Source organism: Bubalus kerabau, chromosome 11, assembly GCF_029407905.1.
Source record: "Bubalus kerabau isolate K-KA32 ecotype Philippines breed swamp buffalo chromosome 11, PCC_UOA_SB_1v2, whole genome shotgun sequence".
Lineage (NCBI taxonomy): Eukaryota > Metazoa > Chordata > Mammalia > Artiodactyla > Bovidae > Bubalus > Bubalus kerabau.
The window spans coordinates 65,095,021-65,119,851 of record NC_073634.1 but is presented as its reverse complement, the minus strand read 5'-3'; the positions used below and the strand labels follow the sequence as shown (position 1 = coordinate 65,119,851).

The following is a 24,831-nucleotide window of genomic DNA, read 5'->3' as shown; positions in this document are numbered from 1 at the left end:
CCTAAACACAAGATTCACACTTGAATTGTGACAAATATTCCAAACCTTATTCCTCCTGTTCATTTGATATGGCACCAAAGCAAATAAAGAACCATCTGCATTCCTTCTCCCCCTCTACAAATCTGAACAGCTTTTACAATAGAAAAATCAACAAGCCCATTACCTCTTCCACCTCTTTCCACTGCTGTTTCCTTCCCTTTCTCCTGTGTGAGGTGCTACTACAAAGTTCTGATTTTAAGTCATTTAAGAAAAGGCTTTTAATGAATAAAGAATTTTTAAGAATAAGGAAGTGTGTTTAATCAAGAAGAATGTCTATTCTTAAGCACCTGGCACAGACTAAGAAGCACAGCACTAGAACCCATTTCCCTTTGCAGTGACCTCTTTTATCCATTCCTGAATTCTGTAAGAAAGACTTGGAGTTTCTGGTAGGAAAAGAAGTATAGAACTTAGAAGCTTTCTTGGACCTAACATTCTCAAGTTACACTTCTGGCAATGGCAGCTGTGTTTCTAATGGAAGGGCAATTAAAGAACCCACTGACTAATACAAACCAGAACCTCCTAAGATGTTTTGTCCCTCCTCACTTCCTAACAATAGAGAATTGACCCCCCTCCACTTTAGATAGAGAGCATTTTAGGGACAAAACACTTTATTACCTCACTCATAAAATCAAGACATTTTTAGAGATGAGAGCCAGCATTTAATCTACTCTCAACATTTTACAAATGAGGAAACAGGTTGAAAAGTTAAATGACCTACCCAAGGTCACAGAGCAGGCTAATGCTAGAAACAAAGTCAGTTTATTCTGAGCCCAATTCCACCACAGTGAGGTAGAAATATCCTGCTCATTTCTTCCAACTAGTCTGGTTCTCTCTAATCTTTGGCACAAAATCCCTAAGTAACATTCTTCAAAAGCATTTCTATCAGAATGTCTTATTACAGGAAGCTCACATCAAACTGGGTTTACAAGTATTGTCTTAGTTGACTTAATGAGAATTTAGCCAACTGAGGATACAACAGGCAGTAGCTTTTCAGACACCTTTCCCCTGCCTCAACTTCCTAACTTTTCCCTGTTCATGAGTACTAAGATTTCAACATCATGGACTTTTCCCTATCCAAGTGGCGCCAAAAAAGCAGGAAAGGGAGGAAAAGGGGAGGAGGAAAGCAACAGAACTGAGAAGTATGAGATATTCAATCAAACAAATTATTGTTTTTGTTTCTTAATTCTGTTATTTTATCCATTTCAGCAACTAAGAAGTATACACAATACCCTTCCCCTGACATTCTGATACAGACACAGACAAAACAACTTCACATTTCAAAGCAGAAAGCTAGCTTCACAGGGAGCAGGCCAGAGAGAACACCAAGGGCAAGGAAGGTGAGGAACCCTCCCTCCCAGGCCACCTCCTATCACTCAGATCTAATTAGTCCTAACCTTCCTTGAAAATGCATAAGGAAAGGTACCCAAAGTCATAGAACCGGCGAGCTCACTTAAATCAGGAAATGACCTGCGATCCAAATAAGCATAAAACTCTAAGAATGCAATGGCAACCAAAAATAAGCATGAATAAAGCTGAGGATGGGCTTCCTACGTGGCTCTAGTATTAAAGAACCCACCTGCCAATACAGTTTAGACGCAAGGGACACGGGTTTGATCTCTGGGTTGGGAAGATCCCCTGGAGGAGGGCATGGCAACCCACTCCAGTATTCTTGCCTGGAAAATCCCATGGATAGAGGACCCTGGCGGGCTACAGTCCATGGGGTCATACAGAGTCAGACACGACTGAAGTGACTTAGCACGCACGCACAAAGCTGAGGATATATGCTGACTAGATTTATGACCTACTTAAAGCTAACCAGCCTCTCCTGGGCTCTTACTGCAGTCCTTTAAACTCAGCTGTTTGTGAATATTCCTCCTAAAAAACCTCTTCTTCTATGGATTCAGCTACCCAGTATTATCATACATCATCTCCTCTCTTTTATTATAACCATGCCTCAATTTCCGTAACTGGCTCCTCCTTTCTTCTCCTACTCTCTGGGTTTCTAAAGATTCTGTTGCCAGACTATTTCCCCCCTTATTCGTTCCCTTATTGATCTCCTTACTGATAACTCCTAAGTACATGCCTCTCATCCTGATCTTTTTTCCTGAGCTCCAGGTTAACATTCCCTACCACCTTCTAGACCTTGCACCTGGACACCAAGTTGGGTACCTCAAACTCAACATGGAAACCAAACTCATCATCTAAACTAAATTCATCTATTGCACCTGGACACCAAGTTGGGTACCTCAAACTCAACATGGAAACCAAACTCATCATCTAAACTAAATTCATCTCCCTGCCATGGCCTCCATGGCATTGACATTCTGCTAATCACTGGTAGGTGACCTAGAAACCTCAGCCACAGTTGGCTTGTCCTTCTTCACATTACACCCAAATCCAATACCAAACTTAACTGAATCACTACCATTCCATTCATTGCTTTTAATTCCTATTGCTGCGACCTTAATTTCACTCTCCTGGTCATGATGACAATAGTTTTCTAACTAGTCAACCCATCTGCCACTCTAATCTGGTGATACCAGGCAGAATGGATTTGTTCCCCTAAAACTGCAACTCTAATTATATCACTTCTCTTCTCCATTTGGTGGGATTTTCACTTGATGGAAAAGAAATACAAATTCCCAAGCCAGGCACACCTTAAAAAGCCAAGCTGAAGTACTTTTTTTGAGTAGCTAAAGCTAATGAAAGTGCTCAAGAAGAAAGCCTAAAGGTTCCAAGTTCCTGTTTCAATAGGACTTCTAAAACCTTAATATGCATACAGATCACCTGGAGGGCTTGTTAAAACATAGATTTCTGGGCAAGTGCCCAGAGATTCTGATTCTGGGTGTAGTGTGAGGAGAATTTGCATTTCTAATAACTGAATGTTGCTACTATTGCTTTGAGTAGTTCTGATATAGATTATACTCCAATTATCTGAACATGTTTGTAGCAGCCATGCATGTCAATGGTCTTCCTACCCCAATGCTATTCTGTTTCAAGGCCTTCAAAGATGGCACTAGGCCCAGACTGGTTGAAAGCCTTCCCAAGGACTGGTTTAAATGTGGAACATAAAATGATTCTGGCCAGTGAGCCTCAAAGATATGGTTTGCCAAAGAACTTTGGATAAAGGCATTACTCACTTTAAAGAACAGAAACCTGAGAAAAATGAGTATGTGTCTACCCCTCACCTTGGGTTTCTTCTGATATTTAGTGACTCTGAAGAAAGCTGACCCAAGAATGAAATGAGGCAAACATACTTAAAAGGACAGAAGAAAGAAAAGACTGATGCTGTTTTTGTACTGAATTAAACAACTCTGGAACATCCCACTTCAAGTCTCTCATTTTTTTTTTTTAAGCCAACTGAGTCGGTATTTTTCTGCTGTATAAAATTAAAACCACCCTAACTATTGTAAGACTGTTCCAAAACACATATCTCAAGTGTCATTCAATGCTTTTAGAGAAGGGTGGGCAGAAATGAGGAGGAAAAAATAGAAATTAAAGGCCCAGTTGTGAATTCCAAAATCATAAGAATCATTCCAACAACTGGGAAACCTCTCTGATCTCTCAGCCCCCCAAAGCTTAAACTCTGTGTGATCCGAATAATGTCTGCTATTGTCGGGGGTGGCACTCCTAGAGTTCTAGGTAGTAAGTAGCTTCTGAACACTCAAAGAGGTTCCCCCTTTCTACCCTAACTCTGCTTTGTGGAGGTTTTAATCTGTACTGTATCAGACACATATCAAAAACCCCCAAAACTAATTCTTTGCTGAGATGCCTGTCTGTAGCACTGTAGTGGTTTGAATAGCCAATAATATATCATTTGTCAGTGTTTAGTTTAAATGTAACCTCTTCCTAGAAATCTTTCTAAACTAAGCACAGTTGCCCATCATGTTTTCACGTGGTAGATCCTTGAACCTCCCCTTTATGATATCATATTTTCTAGACTTATTCAATGTATATCTTACCCAGTAATATCCAAGGATATATCATATGTATTTTGTTCACCTCTGTAATCCCAATGTATTCTTAAAACAGAGCTAGAAACATAGCAGATTCTCAAGTAATGTTTATTAAATCAATGAGTAAGAGCCTATTATGATACAACTATGTCTGGGTATAAAGATGTTAGGGTCTGGGCCAACAGAGGTAGTACCTAGTAAGGTCAAAGAGACAGTGTTCAAGAGCCATGATTTCCGGCCATGGAGAAGAAGGGCTAAGAAAAGTAGGGACAGTGTCTTGAGTCCTTGAAGTCCCTAAGGTTTCTCAAGTAGAGGCTGATTTATCAGGCAGTTTCAGGGATGTCATCAAAGAAATTTCAAACTTGTAGGCCTAGACAAAATGATCGCTAAATTTTTTTCAATTCTTTATTATTGTGTATAAATGTTACTGTAATGTTTTCACAAACTTTAGAGGTTAAACAAAAGTGGGTAATGTATATATTTTAATTTAGCTTAATTCAGTAAAATGCAGAAAAATAAAGTCCATGTCATTCAATCATAAAGAAAAATCAATTAGTTGGTTTTATACAATTTTATGTGATCTTTTAGTATTAAAAGTATTGTATTTTATATTTTAATCTATTAGTATTGATTATTTTATATTATAAACTATGATTATTTACATTTGCAAAGACTTTTAAATGACTCAGCCATGTATATCCTAACAGTTGCACAGGTAAAAGCCATATGAATGCTATAAATGAGTTTTAACAAAAATTAAAAGGTACCAACCAGGCTTTTGAGAACTGTTCTAGCACCAGATATGCAGACATACTTGATTATCAAGATTTTTGTTAATCATGCATTGCTTGCTTAAAATTTTTTTAACTGTTAGAATTTATACATAAACCAGATTTCTCAGTAATAATTACGCTTAACTTTGCTCTCATACAAGATGGTAGCTCTTAAAACTTCAAAAAAGAAAGAAAGAAAAACACACAACAATTAAAAATCAAAAGAAAAACCCAGAAAATATCATTTCTGGAAAACCGAACATTCAGGAGAGATGTGCCAACTAGTTAAATGACATCACTTGGCATCAAGTTTTATGGATGGTAAGGGGCCTGTCATACCCATTTGTTGAGAGGACAGTAAAGGGATTCAGTATAAAACCACAATAAAGGACTAAAAAATGATTTAATAGGCTTGCCCTATAATTTGATATATGTTCAGTTCAGTTCAATTCAGTCACTCAGTCATGTCCAACTCTTTGCGATGCCACGAATGGCAACACACCAGGCCTCCCTGTCCATCACCAACTCCCGGAGTTCACTCAAACTCATGTCCATCAAGTCGGTGATGCCATCCAGCCATCTCATCCTCTGTCGTCCCCTTTCCCTCCTGCCCCCAATCCCTCCCAACATCAAAGTCTTTTCCAATGAGTCAACTCTTTGCATGAGGTGGCCAAAGTACTGGAGTTTCAGCTTCAGCATCATTCCTTCCAAATAAATCCCAGGGCTGATCTCCTTCAGAATGGACTGGTTGGATCTCTTTGCAGTCCAAGGGACTCTCAAGAGTCTTCTCCAACACCACAGTTCAAAAGCATCAATTCTTCGGTGCTCAGCCTTCTTCACAGTCCATCTCTCACATCCATACATGACCACTGGAAAAACCATAGCCTTGACAAGACGGACCTTTGTTGGCAAAGTAATGTCTCTGCTTTTGAATATGCTATCTAGGTTGGTCATAACTTTCCTTCCAAGGAGTAAGAGTCTTTTAATTTCATGGCTGCAATCACCATCTGCAGTGATTTTGGAGCCCCCAAAAATAAAGTCTGACACTGTTTCCACTGTTTCCCCATCTATTTCCCATGAAGTGATGGGACCAGATGCCATGATCTTCGTTTTCTGAATGTTGAGCTTTAAGCCAACTTTTTCACTCTCCTCTTTCACTTTCATCAAGAGGCTTTTTAGTTCCTCTTCACTTTCTGCCATAAGGGTGGTGTCATCTGCATATCTGAGGTTATTGATATTTCTCCTGGCAATCTTGACTCTAGCTTGTGTTTCTTCCAGCCCAGCGTTTCTCATGATGTACTCTGCATATAAGTTAAATAAACCGGATGACAGTACACAGCCTTGACGTACTCCTTTTCCTATTTGGAACCAGTCTGTTGTTCCATGTTCAATTCTAACTGTTGCTTCCTGACCTGCATATAGGTTTCTCAAGAGGCAGGTCAGGTGGTCTGGTATTCCCATCTCTTTCAGAATTTTCCACAGTTTATTGTAATCCACACACATTTATATAGAAAATTTAACATTGGAAAGGCTTTAAAGTCAGTTCAGTTCAGCTGCTCAGTCGTGTCCAACTCTTTGTGACCCCATAAACTACAGCACACCTACAGGCCTCCCTGTCCATCACCAACTCCACAGTTTACTCAAACTCATGTCCATTGAGTGGGTGATGCAATCCAACCATCTCATCCTCTGTCGTCCCCTTCTCCTCCTGCCCTCAATCTTTCCCAGCATCAGGGTCTTTTCAAATGAGTTAGCTCTTCACATCAGGTGGCCAAAGTATTGGAGTTTCAGCTTCAACATCAGTCCTTCCAATGAACACTCAGGACTGATCTCCTTTAGGATGGATGGACTGGTTGGATCTCCTTGCAGTCCAAGGGACTCTCAAGAGTCTTCTCCAACACCACAGTTCAAAAGCATCAATTCTTCAGCACTCAGCCTTCTTTACAGTTCAACTTTCACATCCATACATGACTACTGGAAAAACCATAGCCTTGACTAGATGGACTTTTGTTGACAAAGTAATGTCTGCTTTTTAATATTCTATCCAGGTTGGTTATAACTTTCCTTCCCAGGAGTAAGCGTCTTTTAATTTCATGGCTGCAGTCACCATCTGCAGTGATTTTGGAGCCTCCAAAAATAAAGTCTGTCACTGTTTCCCCATCTATTTGCCATGAAGTGACAGGACCGGATGCCATGATCTTAGTTTTCTGAATGTTGAGCTTTAAGCCAACTTTTTCACTCCCCTCTTTCACTTTCATCAAGAGGCTTTTTAGTTCCTCTTCACTTTCTGCCATAAGGGTGGTGTCATCTGCATATCTGAGGTTATTGATATTTCTCTCAGCAATCTTGATTCCAGCTTGTGCTTCATCCAGCCCAGTGTTCCTCATGATGTACTCTGCATATAAGTTAAATAAGCAGGGTGACAATATACAGCCTTGATGTACTCCTTTTCCTATTTGGAACCAGTCTGTTGGTCCATGTCCAGTTCTAACTGTTGCTTCCTGACCTGCATACAGATTTCTCAAGAGGCAGGTCAGGTGGTCTGGTAGTCCCATCTCTTTCAGAATTTTCCACAGTTTATTGTGATCCACACAGTCAAAGGCTTTGGCATAGTCAATAAACCAGAAATAGATGTTTTTCTGGAACTCTCTCGCTTTTTCGATGATTGAAAGGACGTTGGCAATTTGATCTCTGGTTCCTCTGCCTTTTCTAAAATCAGCTTGAACATCTGGAAGTTCATGGTTCATGTACTGCTGAAGCCTGGCTTGGAGAATTTTGAGCATTACTTTACTAGCGTGTGAGATGAGTGCAATTGTATGTTAGTTCGAGCATTCTTTGGCATTGCCTTTCTTAGGGACTGGAATGAAAACTGACCTTTTCCAGTCCTGTGGCCACTGCTGAGTTTTCCAAATTTGCTGACATATTGAGTGCAGCACTTTCACAGCATCATCTTTTAAGATTTGAAATAACTGGATGAGTCTAATTCCCTTGAAAATGAAACAGGGCCCTGGAGATGCTGATTTACCAAAGGACACAGTGGCAGTGACAAGCAGGAATCCCAACCCTGCTGGCCAGTGCCCTGCTTCTCCTTCCTGGAGGAAGTTCTCCCCTTTCTCTGTTACAGTGCGTTTGTTTACATGGCTTGCCACCTCCAGGTTGTATGCCACCAAATCTGAAGGAAAACTGGCAAAAATACAAATATCTCTATTAAGTGAGGTTACTGCATAAGGTGAAAAATTAAAAAGTACACATCATAATAAAAATTCTCTTGTGCTCTTCACTTTTCCTTCTATATTGTTTATTTTCTGGGCAATGAAAAATCAAAGAAAGCTTTTATGTACTCTATAAATATTTTATTACCAGGACTAAGCATTTTACCATTGGCATAAATGAACCCGCAAGTGAACCCACAGTGCAGAACTGTGTCACTCTGTTTTCCTGCACTCTTTGGGAGTTTTAAAATTCTAGGTAGGGTTATAACATAAATGAAAATCACATCAGCCTTTGCCAGGGCAACAACCAGAGAGAAACACAAACTTCAATTACCTTTGTGGCCAAAGAGCAAGTAGAACCATTGTTAAACAGAGTGTCCTCTAGAATAGCATTTTTTACAATTTGAAGACTAACAATTAAACAGTAGACTGAACATAATGAATATGTACATGAATATAACAAATAGTGGTTTTGTTTTTTTTAAGATACAAGTTAAAAAAATCACAGAGAAACATGGAACTCTCTTGATTTATACAGAAAAACTAACAAGCATCTAGCAAGGTTTGGAAAACAGAACATTTTGTTGTTTATATAAGTAACTAAGATGACAACAGTCAATTTCTCCGTGGCTCTCAAAAACAATCCTTAATTGTCAAGATGGTTTTGGAGGCACAGTCAATTTCATTTGGCAGTGACTGAGAAAAACAATGGGACTGTTGGCAGAGGCAGAATTTGAGTCCTAGACAATTACTGTGCAACAAACTAAAGGAAATGCCTGCATCACCAGTCGAGAGAACTGGGAAACAGATTTCAAATGGAGCATTATCCCCCATTTCACACATAAACCCAACCAAGAAACACATAAAGTTTAATTTTCTTTCAATAGTTTAGCAACCCAACTTGCAAAGAATTTAGTAAGCTATTAATAGAAAGATGCATGGCTGGTGGTAGAATTTTAGAGATCTAAGACATATGGTTTCAATTAATAGTCACTGTGCCTGGGATAAGCCATCAAATTACCCAAGACCAAGACGTCCAAAATTCCAAATACCATTACACCAAGTTAAAACATGAAAGCTTGGAAATGAAACTGTAGGCTGTGACAAAAGGACACAGTCTAGAAAGCCAAGCTTCCACAGAGATCCCAAGCAATCAAAGGGTGGAAAGTGAATCACACTTGCACATTCATTAAATCCCAAATTTTCAGAGGATCTCCCTGACAGTTTTATTCTAATATCACTGGGATTTTCTCCACTAGCATAAATTCTGGATATGAGGATGAATCATGTTACACAAGGTTAATACAGTCAACTCTTAATTATTCATATTTACAGATAATCCAGAGTTAAAAACTTTCAAATACTTGTTTATACTAACTTTTCAGAAATGGAGAGATCTGATGGGAACTCCTAATACCTGCACTTCCACAAAAAGTACCAAATTCAACTTGGTGGAAGCTGGAAAATTATAGTATATTATTCTTTGACTCAGAATATTTTTATTACAAGCCCAACTAATGTTCCTCAAATAAGTATCTTTTAAGCAAAGTTACTACAATTCATAAGTTACTGGAATTTTCTATGAAGAAAAATAAATACAGAGAGAATGGGAAGTGAGTATGAACTGTGAATGTGAATTATTAGTATATTACAAGAAAAATGTGACATAATATTACAAAATTAATAGTTTGTAACTGGGCCACCAGGGAAGCCCAAGAATACTGGAGTGGGAAGCCTATCCCTTCTCCAGGGGATTTTCCAGCCCTAGGAAATCAAATCAGGGTATCCTACATTGCAGGCAGATTCTTTACCAACTGAGCTACCAGGGAAGCCTCAATATTACAAAATTAACATTGTCATTTCCTTTTAAAGTTATTTTTCAATTTATCTTCAGAATATTAAACTGACACTTCCAAGAAGTATACCAGCTAATATTTCTTATTTCTCTAATGTTCAATTTCTTTTCTTTATGAGCGCTCAGCTCAGTCGTGTCTGACTCTTGCCACCCTATGGACTGTAGCCCTCCAGGCTCCTCGGTCCGTGGGATCTTCAAGGCAGGAATACTAGAGTGGGTCGCCATTTCCCCCTCCAGGGGATCTTCCTGACCCATGAATCAAACTTGTGTCTCCTGAATTGGCAGGTGGATTCTTTACCACTGAGCCACCTGGTAGACTCTCACAAATGAAAATCATCCATTTTATTGGAAGAAAGACCCACCCAGTTATCAAAATCACCCATTTTACTGGAACAAAGATGATCTGACCAAGATCCACATTAGAAAACAAAGAGTGTTCATCAGTACAACTCTGAATTTCTTTTAATTTTTCATGTATAACTGTGCTTATGAATTTAACTAAATCCTTCTCTTTCTCAAGCAACATAATGAATGTTAAGCTACATCTTTAAAAAATGAGAAGTGTGCCTTAATCATTGCTTTGCCACCTCTAGTCTTGCCTCAAATCCATGCCACAACCTCCCTGGGCTGAAAAATTCCTAGTCATCTAAATAGTCAGCTACAGGCTAAATTTGGTCTCAGGATTTGAGAAGAACCAGGCTTAGGCCTGACCTCTACAACCAAGCCCCAGAATGCTTCTCACCCTGATGTTCATCTGAGACCCCTCCTGTTATAATTAGTTCAACTAATCTTCCCTGGCTAGCTGCCATCGACCAAACAAGAATCACCAAACTAAAAACATGAAAAGAGAATTCCAACAAATGGAAAAGTTGACAGGCCTCAAATATTTTTTAAGTGACACAGAGGCACTCAAATGGCTTTCCCTGAAATAGAAGGAAGGACTTCAATTTAAGAATATTAAGGGCCATTTTTATATAATTCAGATAGATTAAGTTTTTTTTTTTCTTCTTTTAAGTTCCTCTAGGGACTTTCCTGGTGGCCAAGTGGTTAAGGCTCTGCGCTTCCACTCCAGGAGCATGGGTTTGATCCCTTCTTGGGGAACTATGACCCGCATGAGCCACAGCCAAAAAAAAATTTTTTTAATTAAAAAAAAAGAAAGAAAGAGATGCTTCAAAGTTCCTCTAAATTACAGCATAAGTACATAACACAGTCTTAGTTGGCTAGATGACAATAGGCCCAGCACCATTTATAAGTTTCAAATCATGTACGGAGATTGCCCCATAGCTCTCAGATCCTTTGGGAAGCCAAATTCCAAATGCACCTATTGACACACCTGGCAAAAGTCCTAGCTGCTGATGAATGAGCAGGTCACAGGAGGAGGTGTCACCTCCAACTATGACAAGTAGTAGATACATTTATTTAGTACTCAATCAAATAGTAGTCACATTTATTTAGAATAATTGAGGACCCTGCAACAACCCCTGGGATGGAGAAAACTAGCAAATGGAGATGCAATTTTACAGGCAGACAGAAGGTGACATGAGGGCAGAATACACCAACTAGGGAATTAAGCCAGAGATCCAATAAACAATCCTCCTATGAGAAGGAATCTTAAGTGCCTGAGGAACACAGACTTGAGAGATGCCCAAAATAAGTTAAATCTTCTTCTGGCTGAGTATTACATATACTGAGAATTCTCCTACCTACTGATGTTAAATATTTTTATTAGTTTTATTAGTTACCTAATAACTTACAGTCAAAGTGCTTAAGAATGGAAATACTTAGCATTCTTATAATGCACAGAGCCTAGTTTTGAGACAAGAGATTCAAGCCAAGTGTAGCAACCAGATTTCAGGACATTTAAACATAAGTGCACACAACACACAGGTATAATACCCAGATCTGTGCCCATCATAAGGGATACAAGAGAAATCCCAATTTAGCAAATTAGAAGAGCTCAAAATTTTGTTGTTGACTGGACTGAAACAAAAACTGTCACCAATTATGTATTCACATCATCGTTCAAGCTTTCCCCTCCAACTCCATACTTTAAAAATATATGTATCACCAAGTTGCTGGAGGCCTGAACACCAAAACTGGAATAGTAAAATAAAGAACTGTCATAGGTGACTTGTTCTGCTTCTGTTGGTGACATGTGGTTATATTTATGGTGGCAATGCTATCCAAAAAGCCATCATCGTTTTAAGAAAGGAAAGGAAAGTTTACTGCCCGTCAAACTGCACTCACATAATTCGTCTCATTTCAGCTTCTCAAAAACCCTATGGCATAAGTGTTAATACCCAATGTTTATATAAGTATTAATAAAAATGAAGATTCAGAAAAGTTATGTGTCTATGATTACCTATCAGTAACAGGATTCAAACCTAGGTCCATCCCTTTTACCTTTCTCAGCAATTATATTAGAGGTGTTATTAATAAACTACAACCAAATGTGGGCTAAACTACTAAAAAAGTACAAGAAAAGTGCTGTGTTTCTCATCCGTCATCTGTGACAGGTTCTTTCAGAGCATCCACCACTTCAAGACACTGTATTTCCCCCAGGGATATAATATTATCTTTGCCCACAGGGAACTAACAGTCTAGTTGGAGAAAGGAGCCATTGTTCCTGATAAGTTTTTAGCTTAGGAGGCAACAAAAGGTACTGGAATGGACAAGTGTTTAGACACATTTATATACGAATTTCAGTGCTTACTAGCTGTGAACTTTGGATAAGATACTTAAATTTCATCACCTATAAATATACTACCTCTCAGGGTTCTTGTGAAGCTTAAATGAGACAACATATGAAAACAGCTTCAGTTCAGTTCAGTCGCTCAGTCGTGTCTGACTCTTTGCGACCCCATGAATTGCTGCGTGCCAGGCCTCCCTTAGGGGCCTAATATTTGTCCATTCCTTTCCTTATGAAGTGGTACAAGCTAAGTATCAATGCATATCATTGATATCAAGAAGTACAACAGCAAAGATCAATTTCATCTACTACCAAAAAATTCAGAAACAAAAATCCCAACCCTTTTACTTAAAAAACTGATATGTGGAGACAATGGATTTATGTGCCAATAAAGTTTATCACAGCAACAAAGTTAATACACAGAGAATTTACACTTGATGTTCAAATTTAAACAATGATAAACAGGAGCAAAATCATGTTAAACTTTTTTTCAGAGGGGAGAGGTGTGTCATCTTTTTGTGCAAAATTGTCAAATTTAAAAACGAAAACTACCCTTTAGAGCAAAATTGGATGGCAAGTAAATGCAGTGTTGGATTGAATCATGGAAAGTCTGCCTGTGGTTCAGTTAATAGTAACGTTACTGGTGATAATTTCTTAGTTTTGATGTATGTGAGACTCTTTTACAAATCTAAAGGTATCCCAAGATAAAAAAGTTTATTAAAAAAGAAAAAGTGGATGACAAGAGAAAGGAATAACAACATACTCAGGTACTACCACTTAATACCTCCTGAAAGCAGTTAGTTAGCCATTAACAGCAAAAGACTTGACACCAGTCAATCCACAGCACCCCTTCTGTAAGCTGCTCTAAACCATAACAAGAATATATGGAGTTTAATAATATTCTCAATCTTTAAAAAGAAGTGACTTGTCCACTCATCTCTAGCATATTATTCCAATACTGGCTTTCTGGTAATTAAATGTTATCATTACAAAAACAAGCAAACTTCTGACAGTTACCTCTACTTTATATTCTTGACTAAGACATTTATTCAGTCTGAACATAAGCATCCTTCATCACATATAAAGCATAATATGAATTTAGAAGTTTAATGACAAGTGACATTTCTGAGCTTAGTGCAGATAAGAATCCCATCTGTTTTCAAAATAATGCAGGCAGTCAAAGTCTCTTATTTTATTATACAAAACTCAAGAGTTAATAAAGTAGTGATATAAAACCTACTATGACATTTTTATGCCCAGGGCCAAATGATGGCCATTATTGACACAATTTTTTTAAAGTACATCTGCATTTATTGAGAGCCACATTAAGTGGTTGTGAACTTTACTAGCTGTGTTTTCAGCAAGATGGCTGAAGCTTTCACACTCTTGGGTCCTCAAAAAAAGGGTTTCCTTACATACAGAGGAGGCAAGTCCCATGCTACACACTGATGACAGAGGTTTAAGGTAGCATCAGTTTCAAAGTGTACACACACACACACATACACACACATAACATTACTGCTTAAGTCAGTTGAGATGTATTCTTTAAACCTTTTTCAAACACACATGTAGAATTAGAGAGCAATTTGCTAATTTCAAAGAAACCCTAATAATCTTTACAGATTTCAAGAGGGGGGAAAAAACAAACAAACAAACAGCAATGCAGCAAAGTCATTTCTTCTGCTGAAATGACCTCCAGCTTCTACGAGCTACTCCCTGTTTCGCAATAAATGAATCTGAGACTCAGACCACGTACACACAAACGGAGAAGCTGAGAACACTAAAGCTTCCCCAACCGTCCTGGCTAAACCCACCTGCCTTTCCTCAACCCTCTCAGTTTCCCTTCCCGTCCGCACCCAGAGTTACCTCGACTTCGACCATGAAAAGAGAACAGGGATCAATCGGCAGCCAAAATCCTGTTTTATCATCATTTACAGCCACTATCCCGGGAAGCCAGGGTGCTACTAACCTGATTTCAGGGAGGCAGAACTAAATGCAGCAGACTACAAGGGTATAAATGATACGTTATCTGAAACGCCAACCCAGCTCAAATGTCAATTTAACGAAAAGGGTTTCGCAAACAGTATCTCAAATGAACATTTCCACTTCCAAACCACCCACCAACCTCTCCACTGCCGGTCCCCAAGTTCGGTACTGCTTGAGCAACCCCGGAAATAAGAAGAAGCGTGTCTTACCTTGTACAAATCTCGACATTTTAGGGATTTATTAAAAAACTCTGGCTTACAAATATAAATATATTTAAATGTCTAGAGGAGTCAACGCTATAGAGGTCTTTCTTCCACTCCTGCTTTAACAAATGACGAATTCTTGCTTCTCTTCCTATGTTTGGCCACTTAGAATATTTACTCAAAAAACTGAAACTGCCTCAAAAAAAAAAAAAAAAACCTTTCCCACTTTCAAAAGACAGAAACTTGGTGCGACTGAGTCTGCTTGGAACTCCAGCCTACACTGCACCCCTGACACAAATGAGGGCCAGCTGGAGGCTCCCGGAAAAGGTAAAATCACACGAACTTAAATTTCATCAATGAAAGAGGCGGATCTAGAGCGGCTTCACCGCCCCCCCCCCCCCCGGGTCCCCACGCCCTCGGGGGCTGGACGGCCGCGGGCACAGGCGGGCCGCACCCCTACATCCCCTCCCCTTGCTGCCTTCCGGCCTCAGGACGGTTCCCGGGGAAACTCAGGCCAACAGCGGTTCCCGCCCCAGCAGATATCGGGAGGAGGGGGAGGCCTGCCAAGGGGGGCGATGCAGTCCTTTCTACCCACTCAGAAACATCCCGGGACTTGGAGGCGCTAAGAATTCGGCGTGCCGTCCGGAGGCGGGCCGGGGCCTCCAGACGCCAGCCTCCCAGCTGCAAGCGGCCGCGGCTTTTTCCCGGGAGGGGCCGAAAGCTACAGAGCCCCTCCCCCGCAGAGGACACTAGGGGGCCACCCGCGAGGGGAGAACCCGTGTGCCGCCCCGAATCCGAGGGACAGGAGTCAGCCCCAACCTTCACACATTCTAGTTTCTCTTGGCCGAACCCCAAATTCGGCCTCCGGGGCCAAAGTGCAGGTTGAGTAGACGGGCTCTACAAGCCTCAGAAAGGGCAACACACCCGCCCCGGCCCCTCCCCAAACCGCCACCGAGACCCACCTTCCTCCTCTTCCTTTAGCAGCTGGGAAACTGGGGGCGTTTGTAGCGCCCCTGGAAGAAGGCTTGCAGGCTGAGAGAATGTCACCTCTGAGGCCCCCTTCTCTCTCCCTCTCTCCCCTCACAAATGCACACCTCGAGCCCCTCGCCAGTTGTCACAGCCCAGCTGCTAACCCCCACCGTCCACCTAGCTGCGGGATTCCGACATCCAAAGCCCCCACTTTCTCCTCAACACCTCCCCTCCCCCTCCATTTGGAGCGGCCCCTTCAATGCGGAAATGTACCCACCGCGCAGACAGACAGGAGTAGCCTCCAGTCAGGAGCCGAGGCGGGTTCAGGGCCTGGCCAATGAGACGCACGGAGGTGTCAGGGGGTGGGGCGTCTGCGGCCAGAGGCAGCCCCCGGAGCAGAAGCTGGGATGGGGGCCGCGCGTTCTGCGGCTGAGAAAGGAGTGTTTCACCAGTACAACTCCCAGCCTTCCACAGATACTTTAGCAAGAGAGAGAACCTGAAGTACGATTGGCTATTTTCGTACTGCTTAAAAATGTTTCCGTTTACCAGAGATTGAAGGTAGTTATGTACCCGGCGGATAGGGCCAGATCGCCCTCTGCCCCCCGCCCCCAAAAGCAGCTACCCTGAGAGACCCCAGGCCCTTCTCAGTAAACACAAACTCTTCTCACACAGCTGGTGTCGGGAGGGTGAAAATGTCGGGAGGGTTAAGGAATAAGCAGTTGGATGTATGGTACTTACTAACAGGAGGAGAAATGTAGGGCATCGAAGAAAATGCCATGTGAAGGCTCTCACACCAGAACTACCACTCCGGTTCCAATTCCTACAGAGATAGTCGTTGTGCTAGTCGGTTCACTTGTTCGATAAAAGGGGAAGTGGCTTAGGTTACCCATCATGAGACGCTTACCTTTAGTAGACTCTTGAAGTCCTCAAGGAAAGAGGATTTTAAAAGCTAGAACGTTGGCAGTGACTTGGGGACTGCAAGAGGGCCCGCCCAACGCCGCTAAATCACACCTGGTATTGCCAACCCCACCTGCCTGTATCTGCGCCGGCCACTGTGTGTATCTCAGACTTTACAAGTCATGACTCAACCCGCCTGCATTGGGACAAGTGAATTGACAGCGCTATCTTAAGGTGCTTTCTATAAATCAAGTCACTCTAGAAGAGTTTAAGGCACTGGAAAACACTAATCAACCAAGGTAAGCGAGAGTTTTTAAATGACTCATTCTGTAAACAAACTATTCTTTTTAGTGCTGCATATTCCTATGGGAATGTTACTGAAGTAACATAGAAAAGGCCAATGATTCATTTGTCATACTGGAGAACGATAACGCTTGATATAATCTTTTTTCTGTGAAATCCAAAAATATCACACCCAAAAACCTCTCAGCTATAAAAGGAATTTCCCCAAATAAAACCAAAGAAGTGTGTAGAATCCAAATGTCTACTTTTTAATAAAAGCCTTTATGTACTGTAGAGGAATTTTTCCGGCACTAGTTAAGCAGTATTTATCCATCAGCATCAACACCAAAATAAAATACTACCAAATAATTTGAGCCACATAGCGTTGCTTAGTGAAAGGTGATAAAGTTGAAGAGTGGTGAAGAGTCTTTAATTATGGAGGTTTTATTGTAAGAAGGATGATCAGTTATTTTCTACCTACCAAAAGATTAAGGGAGAGGAAGTGAGTTTTAATTGCAGCAAGAGTTTTTGGTAAAATCTAAGAATGACATCTTGGTTTATGAGTGATTATATATTAAGATATAGTATCAAAGGATGTTGAACACTGGCTGCCTCAAGAAATCTCTAAAAAGAAACTGCCTGTCTTCAGTGGTTGCTGCTGCTGCTGCTAAGTCGCTTCAGTCGTGTCCGACTCTGTGCAACCCCATAGAGGGCAGCCCACTAGGCCCCTCTGTCCCTGGGATTCTCCAGGCAAGAACGCTGGAGTGGGTTGCCATTTCCTTCTCCAATGCATGAAAAGTGAAAGTGAAGTCGCTCAGTCTTCAGTGGTTAAGTCGTATCAATTCAGAGGCTGGCTCTTAGAGAAGTAAAACTCTAGAAGCTGTATTCCCAAATATTATTTCAAATCAGTTCAGTTCACTTCAGTCGCTCAGTCGTGCTCAGTCGTGTCTGACTCTTGCCGACTCCCTGGACTGCAGCACGCAGCCTTGCCTGTCCATTACCAACTCCCAGAGTTTAGTCAAACTCATGTCCATTGAGTCAGTGATGCCATCCAACCCTCTCATCCTCTGTCATCCCCTTCTCCTCCCACCTTCAGTGTTTACCAGGGTCTTCTCAAATGAGTCAGTTCTTCGCATCAGGTGACCAAAGTATTGGAGTTTCGGCTTCAGCATCAGTCCTTCCAATGAACACTCAGGACTGATTTCCTTTAGGATGAACTGGTTGGATCTCCTTGCAGTCCAAGGGACCCTCGAGAGTCTTCTCTGACACCACAGTTCAAAAGCATCAATTCTTCTGCACTCAGCTTTCTTTATAGTCCAACTCTCACATCCATATATGACTACTGGAAAAACCATAGCCTTGACTAGACAGACCTTTGTTGGCAAAGTAATGTCTCTGCTTTTTAATATGCTATCTAGGTTGGTCATAACTTTTCTTCCAAGGAGCAAGCATCTTTTAATTTCATGGCTGCAGTCACCATCTGCAGTGATTTTGGAGCTCCCCAAAATAAAGTCAGCCATTGTTTCCACCGTTTCCCCATCTATTTGCCATGCCATGAAGTGATGGGACCAGATGCTATGATATTAGTTTTCTGAGTGTTGAGCTAAGCCAACTTTTTCACTCTCCTCTTTCACTTTCATCAAGAGGCTCTTTAGTTCTTCACTTTATCTGCCATAAGCGTGGTGTCATCTGCATATCTGAGGTTATTGATATTTCTTCTGGCTGTCTTGATTCCAGCTTGTGCTTCATCCAGCTCAGCGTTTCTCACGATGTACTCTGCATATGAGTTAAATAAGCAGGATGACAGTATACAGCCCTGATGTACTCCTTTGCTGATTTGAAACCAGTCTGTTGTTCCATGTTGCTTTCTGACTTGCATACAGATTTCTCAAGGGGCAGGTTAGGTGGTCTGGTATTCCCATTTCTCTCAGAATTTTCCAGTTTGTTGTGATCCACACAGTCAAAGGCTTTGGCATAGTCAATGAGGCATAAGTAGATGTTTTTCTGTAACTCTTGCTTTTTCAGTGATCCAAAGGATGTTGGGAATCTGATCTCTGGTTCCTCTGCCTTTTCTAAAACCAGCTTGAACATCTGGAATTCACAGTTCATGTACTGTTGAAGCCTGACTTGGAGAATTTTGAGCATTACTTTGCTAGCATGTGAGATGAGTGCAATTGTGCAGTAGTTTGAGTATTCTTCGGCATTGCCTCTCTTTGGGATTGGAATGAAAACTGACGTTTTCCAGTCCTGTGGCCACTGCTGAGTTCCAAGTTTACTGGCATATTGAGTGCAGCACTTTCACAGCATCATCTTTTAGGATTTGAAATAGCTTAACTGGAATTCCATAGTGCCTTGTAAAATGGAATTTCTGTATTCAGTGCTTTAAGTTTAAATTCTGAACCCCCAAACATTTTATAAAAGAGCCTCTTACTCCCTCAGAACCTCTAGAAACAATCTCACTTGGCAGACCAGATGGGATTAAGGGGGAAATATCATGGCCATGGAGAAGTTTCAAGTCTTCTTAGAAGGCTATTGTCTATTTCTGAAATATATTTATATATTTTAATGACTGAAAAGTCATTTTGTGTGTGTATGCGTGGTCTGTTTTTTCATAATACACTACTGTGGAATTTTCGTTCAGGGTCCATGACACTGATAATCTGTAAAATTAGATATTTGTGATGTAAATGGATAGATTTACAGATGAAACTTTTACAGAAATTTAGGTGTGTGTGTGGGGAGTGGGGGCAGAATCTAAAGGAAGAAGTAAATGGTGACCTGGGAAGGAGTGTGTGTACATACAGGAATGAGTTGAAATGAGATTAACTGTAAACTAAAAGAATGCTGGAAGCCGATTTTTCACTGGTACTATATACTACCATCCAAGGATGATATAAATTCTGCTTATAATTTTCTCATTCTTTCTTCTACTTCTGAGTAGAAACTTGAGAAAATTCAGTTTAATTTACCCAGTTCTATGTCCTGGGATATATAACAACCTGTTGTATCTTTTTCTTTAGACAGGAACATTCTATCAACACAAGGAAACAATAGCTGTTGCCTTATTTCTAAGCATCCCTTTTTTGGTGCGTATTTAGATTTAATGCTTGACATAGTATCTGGTACATAGCAAGGACTCAATAAATTTATTCTTTGGGACCAGTCTAGTGCCAGTAAATCTTTTCAACTTGCCGTGTTGCATCCTAGTCTCTACCCTTTGAGAGCTGTAAATAAGATTACATTTTTAACTTAAATTTAGAGGTAAAGAATTTTTAAGTTTCAGTTATTTCCACCTAGAATGTGAACTTGGGCCAATGTAAAAGAGTAATAGCAGAAAATGCACCATCCTGATGACTTGACAGTAAGCTTTCCTAACTAACCACCATGATCATTATCTAATATGGGGTGGTTTAGAAATTGCTAAAGTATGAAATTAGTGTACAGATCAGCAATGTGTGTGGTCTTTTAATTCTTTTCTTGTCTATCCTGACCCCGTTCCACACACACAAGAAAATAAAGTAGTGCAGTTTTGGAGAACATGTCAAAGACATAAAAATTTCTATGTCATGCCCAAAGTTTAGCCAAGAGACCAAGCAATAATTACACACTAAACTGTTGCCCACGCTCAACATTGGCACCCATCTATACTCATCTAAATATTAGGCCACCCACTGAAAGAAGAAAAAGGGGACTACAATTAATTAGTCAGAAGTTGCCAGTTATTGACTGGACATAACAGTAGGGCATTTTACTTGAGTCAAAAGGTGACCAAACAGGGTTAACTGGAAAACGATATAAAGTAATATCTATGAAACAGACTACCAATGAATGTGTAGTTTAAGAAATGAATGATGTTTTCAAATACTTGAAGAAGAGAAAGACTTCATCTTTCCTGTTGCCAACACCCTGTTGTTAATGAGTCAGGAAGTTTTCTGAAACAAGTTGTGAATTTCAATTATAACATATCCTTCCATTTATTCATAGTATGATTTTTAAAATTACATTTGAAGGTTATATAACTTTATATCACAACAATATTGCTTTATATCAAAGCAATTATTTCAAATAAGATGTTTTTAAAAACAGAGTTTTTCACATTATCTCAAGAGTTGATAAACCAATCTTCTGACTAGTCTTACAAGTTACCAGGCTTGCAAAAATGCAATTTAACCACAGCATGCATTATCTTGTTCATGTTTATGGATAATTTCCTTCCCGGTTCTCCTTTGAAAGTTGCATAGAAGTCAGGTTTTTTCTACGTTGTCTCCTGTTACTCTTATTCTACATGTTGTCCAGAGGAGAATGTTGGTGACAAATGGTGATGCCCATAAATTGTTAAATCTCACTTCTATGCCAAACTGCATATAACCCCTTGATTATAGAGGCAGAATAAACAGGCCCAGGAATAACTGTAAAGAACAGTCTGTATTCAGTCAGAGTTTCTAATAAACATAGATTGTTTATATAGTCATAATTCAGAAATATGAAAAAAACTCACTAAGGAATAATACATCTCTTACTAAACTTATAAGATAAAATAAACCTTATACTCCTTTACTAAGGTGATGTATACATAGGTGATAAAATTGCTTATTGACTTTGAAATCCTCAAAAAGAACTGATAAATAGGAAAGTATTCAGTTTAATCCTGTTTTTCTTCCTCTTTTAAACATATTAAAGATTCCCCACTGTGCATTCCATCAAACATCTTTTGATGGCTTTCCAAACATCTCTGCCTCTGGTCTAGCTTATTAAATTTCCTGCCAGTGCCACCACTGGGAAGGAAAGGATAAAGAATTTCTGTTCCCTAACTTAGGCTCAGGGAATTTATTTTAAGCATTCACACTCACCACCCTAACTAAATATTAAAAAAAAGATCCTCAGGACTGTTCTTTGGATGAAGTTTAAATAACTGGGTAACTGTGCCATTAAAATGGGTAATATGATTAGCAAACAAAAACTGTTTTTTTCCCTTCTTAGAATGAAAAGGAGTAGGACTGTCATATTAAAGACCATAGGAAAAAATGTGGTATACTGATGTTAAGTTCTGATATCATTTTTGATTGAACTTTTTAAAAACTTTTCAATAATGATGCACATCTTTGAAAAAAAAAACAAACAAACTAATGAGTACCAAAATGCCTATAAGGAATAGTAGTTCTCTCCTGCTCTGCCTTTCTTTATTCCAATCCTGTTACCCAAGGCGACCATTATTCTTCTGACAGTTACCTCAGTTATACCTGATTGTTATTTTTAAGTGCTTATTTTGCTATTTCTTTGGTTTCTGGATTTTTGTTATTGTACATTTTGACTTCTTGTTACAATAGATATGGACTTTGCTCACGTATCCCTTGGACATTCTTTCCTCCATTGTTTTAGTCTCCTGAACTGTATTTCCCAACCTTTCCTCATTGTAAGACAGAGAGAATATGGTATCCTATGGTAACTTAAGGGAATTTGTAGATATGTATACTGGACTTCCTGAAAAATTAACTGCTTTTAAAATATATATAAAATAATGAAAATAAAAGTAAATGTAAAGTAATATGAAAAATATTAACTGTTAAATTTGTAAAAAAAAAAACCCTGAGATAGTGAAGGACAGGAAAGCCTGGCATGCTGCAGTCCATGGGGTTGCAAAGAATCGGACACAGGTGAGCAACTGAACTGAGATGAAATCTTCAAATTTTTGAATGAGAAATTTGAACTTCTGTACCTGAACATATTATTTTAAAATCAAGTTTTATGCCTGAAATAGCTCTACATAGGTTCTGATAAAGACTTTCAACTGTTAATCTCTTCAAATTCTTGAGAGTCACTGTAGTAGGCTGGAAAATGCCTCCCAATGATATCCAGTTCTTAATCCCCGGGACCTATGAGTATTCTGTATGGTAACAGGGGCTTCAAAAATGGAACTAATTTAAGGATTTTCACATGGAGAGATTATCCTGGTTTATTTGGGTAGGTCCTAAATGTAATCACAAGTGTCCTTAATAAATGTATATGGAGGGAGATTCGAAGACAGAGAAGAAAAAACCATGTGATGACGCAAGGAGAGGGAGAAAAGATGATGTGATTCAAAGCCATGAGCTAAAGAATGAAGATGGCCACCAAAAGCTGGAAAAGGCAAAGAAATGTTTGTCCCTTAGAGCCTCCAAAAGTTGCGTGGCCCCTCTTACATCTTGATTTCAGCCCAGAGAAATCCATTTCGACTTCCAGAACTGTAAGGGAATAAATACATGTTGTTATAAACCACTTGGACTGTGGTAATTTGTTTCAGCAGCCATAGGAAACTGATGCAGTCACCATTCATGAGGAACGTTGCACAAATACATGGTAAAAAAAAAAATTAAACCTTTTTTTTTTGCAACCGTTCAAAAATGTATAATGATTGATATTCTATTCAAAGAATCTGACAGGTTTTTTATCTACGAACACAGTGTTATGATAAGGCAAATGGATTTTTGAATCCAACTGAAGTTTTTTCTAGCAAGTATTTTAAAATAATGTTGAGGCTTTAATTTGTAAAACACACGTGCGTTGTTGGATCAATCAGGCTGAAACTACTTCGGATGACATTAAGAGGGCACATCAGCTGCAAACAATCAGAAGAATCTGATGTCTGTGAAGTCAGAGTTTCAGAGCCATAAGAGTTGCACCATCTTGGAGCTCCATGCTGATGACAATGTGCTGAGTACAGCCAAGGATGTATTCTACCATCTGGACGTCTACTTCAGCAGCCAACTGCTGAGCGTACTGCTATGCACCTTGGATAAGAGGCCTAGTGGAACTACTAGACATTTCTTTTTTTTTTTTTCTTCTTCTTCTTTTTTTCCTTTTTTTTAAATCACCCATTCCACCTCTGATTTCTTTGGGTCATCTTCTGATAAAGCCTGTGAGCAGCTGGAGGCAGCCAGTCCAGGGGGTCGCAACTGCCTGTCCCAGGCCTGAAAGGCTTAATATCATGCTTCACAGCTATAAGCCATTCAAAACATAAAATTAGAAAATTCTGGTTTGTATTACTCCTCCCACGACTGCTGTGTAGTATGCCAAGAAAATTAGAATTTGGAGCAGAGAGCAGTGCTAGGAGAGAGAGGCTATTCTCAGTTATCAGTGACTTTCAAAAAGAATGTTACAGAGAAAACATTAAAGGTTGACAAACCTACTGAAGCTTTGGCTTTGCATGGACAAATTAAAAACTAAGTTTATTCAAAAATAGAAATTTATTGAAGAACTACTGTCTGAATTTGGAGCATCACAGACAAATTCAGTTTGATATGTAAGCTTTTTTAACACAAATCAGCATGGGATAGAGATCAGATAAAGGCACAAATGGAGTAACAGGATAATGAAAGAAAAAAGGATCTAACTAGACCATAACTTTCCTCAAGTCATTTTAGCTTGAGGGCTTTTACCAGTTTCCTAGTGAAAAGGAATAAAACAATAATAATTATTTGAAATTTTCATGTGTATGTGTATGTATGTTGGTATACATGCATATTTCCATATATTTGTTTATAATTTATATACTTTCTTATTCCAAAAGGAATTTGAGGCCAAGACACACATATTCTTGGTTAAGTTCATTGCTTAGTAAACTGCAATGAATATAATTCATTCTGTAGTGGAAATTCAGTTTCATCATTCTCATCTAATCTTTCTTGTTATCTGTAGATAGCCATGTTAAAGAAGTTGTTTAGGCATTATTTCTTAAATGGCTTTTTCTCATTAGAGTGAACCCAAATGATAACAGTCCAGATTCTAGGGTTCAGAGAGATTTAGGAAGTAAGTGAACTTCATTATTGTATATTAGGTGTACTAGATTAGGTATGTTATACATTAGAGTTGACCCTTGAATAATGTGGTGGTGGCAGGGGAAGAGGCATTGACTCTACCCACACATTGGAAAATCCAACTACTGCTGTTTCTGTCTCAAAAACAAAGCAATTGATAAATGATTCACCCAAGGG

The 24,831-nt window shown here is 39.6% G+C and overlaps 1 protein-coding gene across 4 annotated transcripts in view; it reads right to left on the bottom strand.

Annotated features, from left to right (window-relative positions):
• UGP2 (UDP-glucose pyrophosphorylase 2) overlaps positions 1-16,460 on the bottom strand; it is a 58,052-nt gene extending 41,592 nt beyond the window's left edge. Inside the window, exon 1 of one of the 4 annotated variants that reach the window (XM_055540455.1) lies at positions 16,421-16,460. In XM_055540455.1, coding sequence (XP_055396430.1) covers positions 16,421-16,460 — 40 coding nt within the window. Of the gene's footprint in view, positions 1-14,719; positions 15,082-15,308; positions 15,334-15,675; positions 15,926-16,420 lie in introns of those variants that run through there. The other 3 variants (XM_055540458.1, XM_055540457.1, XM_055540456.1) reach the window with 3 other exon arrangements.
• Positions 16,461-24,831: the final 8,371 nt, after the last annotated feature.